We start from the raw sequence: 9,834 nt of genomic DNA on the forward strand, positions 1-9,834 counted from the left end.
GTTTCCGCAACCTATCAATAGATGGCGTTGTAATTCTCGAGCATTCTGGATTCGTCGATATTCGTTCGACTATTTGACTTAACGGCGTAACAGTATTATATTAGTGAGATTATGTCATTTTTCAGATCAACTGAAAGAAATAAAGAAAACTTCTCTGGCCCGTGTAATTTGCGACAACACAGACGGAGTCTACTACGTTCAGAAGAAGGCCTTCGAGCTGGAATCTACGTACAACCCCAAATATAGATGCGACGACTATGAGGCCATACCTTACGTGGATCTGACTGCGTGGAAGAAACCAATTTTAGATTTGTTCGATTGAACTATGGAGGGTAGAGTTAAAGAGCACCATCTTGTATATGAGACAAGTTGAAAATATGTCCATATGTAAACAATAAGTATTGTTGGAGGACTCATCGAAATAGCGCTAGTGTAGCAAGTGGAAATGATATGAATATCGCAGTTTTAAATAAAGTGAAGTCGTCGAACCCGTCGCTTGCGACGAAGAGCCTAACGAGCGAATTAGCCCATAGACACACCCCACTGAGTTTCTCGCCGGATCTTCTCAGTGGGTCGCGTATCCGATCCGGTGGTAGATTCTGCGAAGCACTGCTCTAGCTAGGGCCGATGTTAGCATCACTCCGATTTAAGCCCCGTGAGCTCACCTACACGTTAGGGTGAAGCTGAAACAGCCTCTCAAGGATATCAGCAAAGGTAGGAAAAAAAAAGAGTGAAGTGTGGAGTTTATGGCGCTGTTTTTAAAATCCTTCCACTTGCTACGGTGGCGCCACCTTAATTATCTCCCTTAGAGCGAACACTTTTTAATACACTGAGATAGTGCTCTTTAGTTTTACCCTCCGTGGATTGAAAATATTAATTCGATCGATTAGCGCGAAAATTCTACTAGTTTATTTGGACTGGTGGTAGGACCTCATGTGTGACGGCACGGGTAGTTACTACCACCCTGCTCATTTCTGCCGTGAAGCAGTAATGCGTTTCGTTTGAAGGGTGGGGAAGCCGTTGAAACTATACTGAGACCTTAGAACTAATATCTCAACGTGGGTGGCGGCATTTACGTTGTAAATGTCTATGAGCTCCAGTGACCACTTAATACCAGGTGGGCTGTGAGCTCGTCCACCGACCTAGCAATAAATAATAAAAAAAAAACTATAAGCATTAGAGCGAATGAGAGTTTTAAGTAGGCTTTTCAATCATTAGTGAGGAGAGAGCATGGATGAGAGCTGCGGTCTACCTGGTCATAAGTCACCGTCACTCGTGTCCATCAGAGGCCCAGAGGTCCAAACGTTTTTCGGTGATGAAAATGTCATCATGTCGAAGAGGTCTCTCGAATACATTTCCGAGTTTGATAGAATGAAGCAGCATCATATTAATTTATTTTTTATTTTTTTCATTTACTGCAGATTTTGCATCAATATTACATTCATCAATATCTCATATAGTATACCAAAATTAAATAAAAATAAGAACTACAATCTCGGAATAAAACAAAAGCAACAATAATAATAAAAAAACAAATCAAATAATAACAATAATAAAACAAATACTCAAAATCAATATCAAAACTACCTTAATTACCATTACAATTACCATTCCTTGTTTCATAGGATTTAGAAGTAAAAACAATTTAGCGTTCCTCAGTAAGGGAAGCGATGGTGCAAAGAATGATGACAATCACAGGACCCGTAAAGTTGGCAATGATTCTTGCAATGTGAGTCGACTATTATCAAAGCCGGCAATCTGACTTTTGGACAATTATTGGTAAATCAGAAAAACGAATTATTGACTTTGTATTCCATTGACAGTCACAAAACTCTTCGGAACGACATCTTAGATAAATAACAGGTTAACTATTAACCTTTATTTAATGCAGGTTTTGAACCGTATTCTTTGAAGGAGACGATTATATTCAAATCAATCTGTATTGACATATCAATAACATTTTTTTGTCCAAATGCACAGATTGCCACCTTTGATAATAGACGACTCATGTGTCTATTTTAAGTAATGGATTAGGCTCTTTTATTACGTAGTGAGCGAGACCACAGCCAATACGGTGTTAAATGGCCGCCAGCGCCCATAGATTAACCAATAGTTTTTAATTAAAAGTTTTTAATTAAAAAGGTGTTAATTAAAAAGTTATATCTGAAATAGATTTAAGCTAAACTAATTATTAATATAATTAAAGAAAACAGATGATATTATTAAAATGTATTTATTAATATAAAGGACTTATTTATTTACATAAAAAATACATGTAGGTAAGCACCGAGCTTAGCGCGATCTTTTTAACGTTTTCGATAACGTAAAAGTTAACTCGTATGGAGTTGGAACGTTTGCCTGCGTTTACCGCTAGGGGCGCTGTACCAACTGCATAGAGATTTGAGTTAACTTTTACGCTATCGAGAACGTTAAAAAGCTCCCACTAAGGACACTGAAGTAATGATGGTTGTTTCAGTTAACCTTACCGAATATTTTAAGTAACAATAAATTCACAACCTAACTTGTAGTATTTGTTTTATTGCTTAATAAATGCCGCCACCCACCTTGAGACGTGAATTTTAAGTCTCAGTTTTACAGTACAACGGCTGCCCCACCCTTCAAACCGAAACGCATTACTGCTTCACGGCAAAAATAGAGAGGGTAATTTTACATACCCAAGACAAATATTTTTTATGCATGGAAACTATCGACATCTTGTAGCGGATGCCCCTAAACTTATATGTTGTTAAAGTTAAGGCATTTAATTATTGTATAACTAAACACAGATAATAAAAACGTAATAAACCATACAAGTATTTATTTATGTATTTGTTATAGACAAGTTGACTACATTTTATCAATTTGTAGTTTCTGAAAATTTACAAAATCCTTCATTAAAAATAAAATAAAGTATACGTAATATGTTACTGCCATCTACAGGGGCAATGAGAAACTAATCGAAGCGAAGCCATCTAGTGGCCGACGCCGTAAACATTTTATATTATCTATAACTAATTTATGTGTATTATCTATGACATACCCGTGCGGATTTACAAGACACCCCCCCCCCCAACCGATTCTGCAGCGAATCAGTCTTTTATCATTAAAAGTAAATTTTGTTAAAGTGTACATAGACGCTCTTTAACCTTTAGAGCACGATCCGTCAAGATACATCGTTTCTCTATTAATGGGTATAAAGTGCGGAGCGTCGAAATACCGACTATTGCGCAGTTTGATTATAGGTATTACGTACAGACCTGTATGGACGTGTTGCATGTATAGTGCATGCATGTATAAGGTTTTTAATAAGTTAAAAACATTTATAAATAACCATTTAAAATTATCTTTCTGTGAATTTAACATTGATTTCTGTATATATTTTTTTGAAATTAAAGTTTTTTTGTAATGTACTTTTTTTCAGAGATCCATCCTTTAGCGATTTCTACAAAATATAATAATATGAAAATAAACTCAGCACTAAAAGGGTTAAGGCGCTTGTAATGATTCCTGTAAATTAATCAACTGTCCCACCCATTAGTTTATCCAGGCAAAGTATTGTTCGAATAATGGAGGAGCTCACGATCTACCCGTTGTTAAGTGGTTACTGGAGCTCATAAAACCACTAACTTTATATCAAAAGGTTCCGATTCTTGGCCTTGCTCCACAACGAGTTGAGTTTCCCGTGGACGGTGTTCCATTTAGCCGGGGCTTGCATCAGCTGTGATATACCACCTCTGGAGCCGGGCGACACTAACCTTTCCAAGAAAGGCCTCTTGTACAGCCTCAGGGCTTCGGTCCTTTGGTCGTCGGTGACCTTTCTATCGTCCAAATGATTTAACAATGGGAACTGAGATATAATGAAGAGTCTGGAACAATTCATTACGATTTGTAAAGTTTTAAAATTGACCCTTTAATATTCGCTTATAGCAAACACATTATGAAGTAGAAATCCAATGGCAAAGAACATGGCCAAACAGATTTTGACAGTGTGTTTAACGACCGTCTTTAAGCACATTTTTACTGGGCTTTGAGTTCATCTTGTCTATTAAAGAATTAAAGTAAATTAACCAAATATGCTGTTTTATTTTTAATTTTATTTTCTAATTATCACTACATAGTATAAAACAAAGTCGCTTTCTCTGTCCCTATATCCCTATGTATGCTTAAATCTTTAAAACCACGCAACGGATTTTGACGCGGTTTTTTTTAATAGATAGAGTGATTGAAGAGGAAGGTTTATATGTATAAAAACATCCATTAAATAGTGGAGAAATACTGTTATCAATAATAAATTACAGTCCCCTAAGCGAAGCGAGAGCGGGTCGCTAGTAATTTTATAAATTTGACCGACTGAAGTACACCAATTAAACTTAACATTGGAGCCTCATTGAGAGCACATGGTTCTATGAAAACAAAATCGTTCCACAAATATCCATTCTATCGAACACGTAGCAAGCCTTTTAAATTTGTTAATAAACATTCACATATATTTTTTTTTGTCTTCCAAAGACATAAGTGAGGGGCAAGCCTTATGGTCGTTGGCCACGGTCCCTCATAGACGTTAAGCCAAGGATACAGCCAGGTTAACCTATAGATAATGTGGAGGATAATTCATTCCAAAGCATGATGGTACGTGGCCCAAAAACGCACTGTGGACGGACACAAATTCCAGACAGTGTAGATGAAATTCGCTTCGGAGGTAAATTTATTACAACGCATATAAAATTGTATAATTTTTTCTTTATTAACATAATAAAATAAAGTTAAGCCTTCCATCCTGCTTTGATATTGTCGTTCTGAAAAAATATATCTTTTTTTTCTAACTGTACTATAAAATCTAATGAAAGTCTTACCTATACTGCAAGTATTCATAGAAAGTTCCTCCATTGAAGTAGCTGGGCGCAGCAGGATTGCCCATTAAGCATAGATACTGCAAATTTGGGCAGGATTCCTTTAGTTTACCCACCCATGGGTACAATGAGGCTATCTTACAATGATTTAACCTGAAATGAGCAGTTTTTTTCTATGGAAAATGGGCAGAGGAACCTACATGATGTTAATTCATTACTGGAGCTCATCAAGAGGGAAATTGTAGTAAAAATTACATTACTACATTGGCTATCTCATCCTTGAAATCAAAATGCATCATTGTTATATTGTTTTCATAGTGAAAATAAGCATGGTGGTCACTATTGATGTAAGAATTCAATACTCAATCTTAGGAATTACTCCTTCGTTGTTTAAAGATCAAATTTTTTACTGGTGGTAGGACCTCTTGTGAGTCCGCGCGGGTGGGTACCACCACCCTGCCTATTTCTGCCGTGAAGCAGTAATGCGTTTCGGTTTGAAGGGTGGGGCAGCCATTGTAACTATACTTGAGACCTTAGAACTTATATCTCAAGGTGGGTGGCGCATTTACGTCGTAAATGTCTATGGGCTCCAGTAACCACTTAACACCAGGTGGGCTGTGAGCTCGTCCACTCATCTAGCAATAAAAAAAAATCACAAAAATCACCACAGGAAAATACCATTCCAGTAACAGAGATGTTCTGTAGTAGGCAGCGGTTTGGCTGTACTCTTAGCATTCGTCGTAAATGTCTATGGGCTCCAGTAACTACTTAACACCAGGTGGGCTGTGAGCTCGTCCACTCATCTAGCAATAAAAAAAAAACACAAAAATCACCACAGGAAAATACCATTCCAGTAACAGAGATGTTCTGTAGTAGGCAGCGGCTTGGCTGTACTCTTAGCATTTATAACGTTAGGCTAATGAGCATCAGTGATCAATAATAAATAACATAATGAAATTACCATAATAATTCTAGTTTCGGTAATGGTGGTAGCGCACAGTTCTCCGTGATAGGATTGTGGTCGGCTATCAATGATGATAAGTGGAAGAAGTGAACTAGAGGATCTAAATTCCTGTTAAAATGAAAAACAGACATGACAGACACAAACACAGATTAACAATTTATTTTAGAGTAAGCACTACATGGTTTAACTCCTGAAACCTTTTCTACTAAAGTAGAAAGTAAAGGACTTGAATAATCTTTGATATTTTCATTTAGCTAAAACATTTTACAAGTTTTAACATTAGAAATCTCTACATTTAAGTTATTAATATAATAATAATAATGATAATAAAAAACTTTTACAGAAAAAATGACAAAATACACAGAGCTTAAAGAAGAAATAGTTAGAATTTGGAAACAGAAAAAAGTTTACATAGCCCCAATAATAATCTCAACCAGTGGAGTTGTCCCAAACCACATCCACAACAGCTTAAAGCTTCTAGATTTAAATGATAACATATTTATTTCACTACAAAAAGCAGCTATACTAAATACATGCAGAATAGTGAGAAAGTTCCTGCAGCTTGAAGAATACTACACATAATAAAAACTAGCCTAATAACTCATAGCTACTGTATGTTACTTTGCCAAAAGCCCGTATATACAGTTCTGCCGGCTCTGTCGACAGACTGGGCTGAGAAAGGGGAAACATAGAAAAATAACAATAATAATAATAATAACAAAATCTTTGCTTGAGTCACAATTCCTCACATTCCATCATATTTCAAGCTATCAATGTGAATTATAATTCGAACTTACGTAATTTTATTGTGGCTTATATCCAAATATTTTATGTGATTGGAAAATTTATCCACTATTGTCCTTGGCACTTCATACAGCCATTCATAGGCCAGAGTCAGTTTTGTAGAGTCCTCTTCATTGTCCACACTGTAGTCAGTTGAACTGGTTAATGAATATTAGACATAATACTTACTTATACACTCTAGTCATTATACTAAAGCACTAAGACTAGTTTAGAGAAGAGTAGAGAATAATTTAGAGAATAATAGTAGAGAATAATTTCTGATTTAAGATGAACAGCAGCAATTACATTGATGACGACTTTAGGCACTGGTAAACACTTTATCCCAGGGAGACTGTGACCTTGCCCATCCATGTAAGTAATAAAATAAATAAAAATTGGTTAGTAGCTCATACTTAAGGGATCCCCCTGGTGCAATATCAGTTTGGAACAAGACTCCCTAGAAAATATATAACATGAAGTTTTTTAAAAATAGTATTTAATATTCCCATATAAAGATAGTAATCTTAGCATAGTCTAAGGCAAAGAAAAAGTTTAATAAAATGAACTTCTTACATGGTATTTTTATTATATTCTAAAGATGCATAGCAACCTTTCTCCAAGTATGTTGTATGTTGGTCTAAAGGGAGGGATAGTAGTTACTCTGTGGCAACTTAAACTATGATCTAATGTCTGTAAATGGCTAGTGGCATATACCTGGTATTGAATATTATTTCTTGCTCATTTAAATTAATATCAAACCTTACATTAAATTAGGAGATATTATGGCTTCTGTCATGTCTGTCATTGAGTCGACGACTATATCTCTAGACAGGTCCACTGAAATCACTCCCTCATCAGGAACACTAGAGCAACTTGCATGACTGGAAGACAAATAAAAAATTTGAATAAAGCCTTTCTAAACTAAGTTTAACTATTCCATAATCATTATATATGTCCTGCCATGTATTCTTATTGGTCAAATATCATTGATGAGTTGCGTCTTGAGTTTTATACTATACATCTTTTGGTATATATAGTAGTACACGGAAATTAAAAAAATGTACACTTCTATTTAGTACTATTTTTTTTTAACATTTTGTCGGGTCTATTATACTACAGTCCCACGTTTCCACAATGAATCCGACTTTTTTATCATAAACCACATAGCAAAACCTTATTTCACGACAAATAATATATTTTAGGTTCTACGAAATTAGCTTATTTAATAATAAGTTTAAATTCTAATTATCTAACATTAAATAGATGAACTTACATTGAAAGTTACTTGTATTTATTTGCCGACGCTTGAATCAAGATGGATATTGCATTGCACCCGTATTGTAAGTTTTAGCAAAAACTAGTTATGTTTTTGATAGTCTCAATCTATCTGCCTATACCTACCGATGTAAAAAAATATTGTTGGGTGCGGTCTTTCGTTAATTATTTCAAAATTAAACCTGTTTTGAAATGTTTTGCAAAATGTAAATATTTAGTTTTTTGACAACGGCATCTAAAGTCTGCTGTCAAAAGTAAAAACAATCCAACAACGATGCCATTAAAATAAAGGTAGCTAGTCTCATAGGTAGCTCTTTTATCTCAAGTGGTTTTTAACAAAAAACATGCTTTGCATTAAACAATCATGTAAGTATTGTACATCATTAAAAATATTTTGTTATCATTCACAATCAACTAGGCCATATGCTCGCTCATAGATATACTAAAATACATTTAATATCTTTTAATATTATATTATTAATACATACTATTATATATTAACTACACGCCCATAGAATAAACTTAATATTTGAATGTTCTAAATGCAAAAATTGTGTCTAAAGGTAAAAATGAGCGTATAGCCCTTGGTATGGTAAAGCGGCTACCAGTGCCCATTGAATGAAGGGAATTACGTCACGTCGAAGTTTGAATGGTTATACCATGGCATGGCAGTACCTCTCTTCTAACTGGAGTATAAGACTCCTTTGTGGTGTAAATAGTCAGTTAGGTACTAAACCTATCCATACGGACTTACTACCTACAAATGCCAGTTCGAGTTCACAGTAAATTTAATTTTATCCCTTAGCTGTATTCACGGGAAGTTGGAGTTGTGCTATTCTAGGCCTACACCAAACAATCAATTAATATTATATTCCACTCTTTAGATTAGAACGATTACTTAACAATGCCAATAAAAAACCATAAAGTATGTACATAATAGCAATATATAAATAATCTACTTTTCTCTTTTAGCTAGAAATTATTAAATTTGGAGTGTGAAGAGAACTTAACTTAATTAGGAATAATTAGCGTAGATAACTGTCATCATGAGATGTTAGATGTGTTTTGTTTTGGAATCATTAACAGAACTAATTTACTTTAAACTTTTAACGTATTCTGTTCATGTCCCAGTTAAATTTATGAAAGCACTTACTTGTTTATTTTGTCATCCATTGTGTTCAGAACTTAGTTTTATAATCATTAAAATGCAAATTACATGACAAGTTGATTTGATGATGATGACAAAGTATTGAGATTAGACAATAATTAAAAGTTACTTTGTCTCATCGATACACCAATTATTCACATCTTATTGCTCACAACACAGCTATCACAACAAAGCTTGTAGTCTTATCAGTTTGGTCACGTCGACACAAGGGCGACTTAGAAATGATAAGAACTAAGATACTTATGTATCAAATAAATCTTTATGAGGAAAGCGTCTTGTTAATTTAATTTATCATCAATCTTCTATTTTATTTTTTTTAGCCTTACCATAATTTTTTCATATTTTCTATTTATAAATATTGCAATAATGTAGATCATTGCCGGCCACCGTTCGGAGGTCATCGCACTACCTAGCCAGCAAAAAGTGGATGGGAAGAGCCGAAGACCGGGCTCAGTGGTATGGATTGGGAGAGGCCTATATCTAGCAGTAGACGACTGTGGGCTGGTGATGATGTAGATCATTAAATTTGGAAGTAGGTAGTATTTCAGGTTAAAAGTTTACAAGGACATTTCGACAATTATTGTAATAAGCTGGAGGCTCACTAGCGGGAACGCTAGAAAACTATTGTAATCAGATGTAAATCTGGACAAATTGAAGTTTGTTGAATGAAAAAATGAATCATTTAGTATTTATGAAGGTATATAAGCCTGGCGGAATAGAACGAGATCGCTGAAAGTGGCTTCTTGGATCTTTACAAAAAGTCCGGTAAAGTACCTACTGTAAATCTCAACCAT

The 9,834-nt window shown here is 34.9% G+C and overlaps 2 protein-coding genes across 9 annotated transcripts in view; one reads left to right on the top strand and one right to left on the bottom strand.

Moving 5' to 3' along the window:
- The window catches only part of LOC101740756 (peroxidase), a 25,107-nt gene extending 22,559 nt beyond the window's left edge, over nucleotides 1-2,548 (top strand). Inside the window, exon 12 of the mRNA XM_038011550.2 lies at nucleotides 126-2,548. Coding sequence (XP_037867478.1) covers nucleotides 126-322 — 197 coding nt within the window. The 3' untranslated portion in view covers nucleotides 323-2,548. The remainder of the gene's footprint in view (nucleotides 1-125) is intronic.
- LOC101742039 (leucine-rich melanocyte differentiation-associated protein) lies at nucleotides 2,218-9,834 on the bottom strand. 8 transcript variants are annotated; one of them, XM_062668960.1, is made up of 7 exons: nucleotides 9,026-9,245; nucleotides 7,871-7,994; nucleotides 7,362-7,478; nucleotides 6,612-6,755; nucleotides 5,812-5,922; nucleotides 4,854-5,003; nucleotides 2,218-3,866 (listed from the first exon to the last, which is right to left on the bottom strand). In XM_062668960.1, the coding sequence occupies exons 3-7, from the start codon at nucleotides 7,400-7,402 to the stop codon at nucleotides 3,629-3,631; spliced, it is 684 nt and encodes a 227-aa protein (XP_062524944.1). In that variant the 5' UTR covers nucleotides 7,403-7,478; nucleotides 7,871-7,994; nucleotides 9,026-9,245; the 3' UTR covers nucleotides 2,218-3,628. The 8 variants fall into 8 exon arrangements, with proteins under 8 accessions (XP_062524944.1, XP_037867480.1, XP_037867479.1 ...); XM_038011552.2 differs by lacking the exon at nucleotides 7,871-7,994 and having other exon boundaries at nucleotides 6,612-6,740; nucleotides 9,026-9,834; XM_038011551.2 differs by lacking the exon at nucleotides 7,871-7,994 and having other exon boundaries at nucleotides 9,026-9,267.

The sequence above is a fragment of the Bombyx mori genome, chromosome 6 (assembly GCF_030269925.1).
Source record: "Bombyx mori chromosome 6, ASM3026992v2".
Classification (NCBI taxonomy): domain Eukaryota; kingdom Metazoa; phylum Arthropoda; class Insecta; order Lepidoptera; family Bombycidae; genus Bombyx; species Bombyx mori.

What these genes read in the sequence shown, in the direction of transcription:
- LOC101742039 (XM_038011551.2), bottom strand. Translation starts at nt 9,045, where the DNA reads ATGGATGACAAAATAAACAA. An exon ending in ATAATATCTCCTAATTTAAT is followed by an intron (nt 6,756 to 7,361) that starts GTAAGGTTTGAT and finishes TTCATTAACCAG; the next exon opens with TTCAACTGACTACAGTGTGG. An exon ending in TATGAATACTTGCAGTATAG is followed by an intron (nt 3,867 to 4,853) that starts GTAAGACTTTCA and finishes GAATTGTTCCAG; the next exon opens with ACTCTTCATTATATCTCAGT.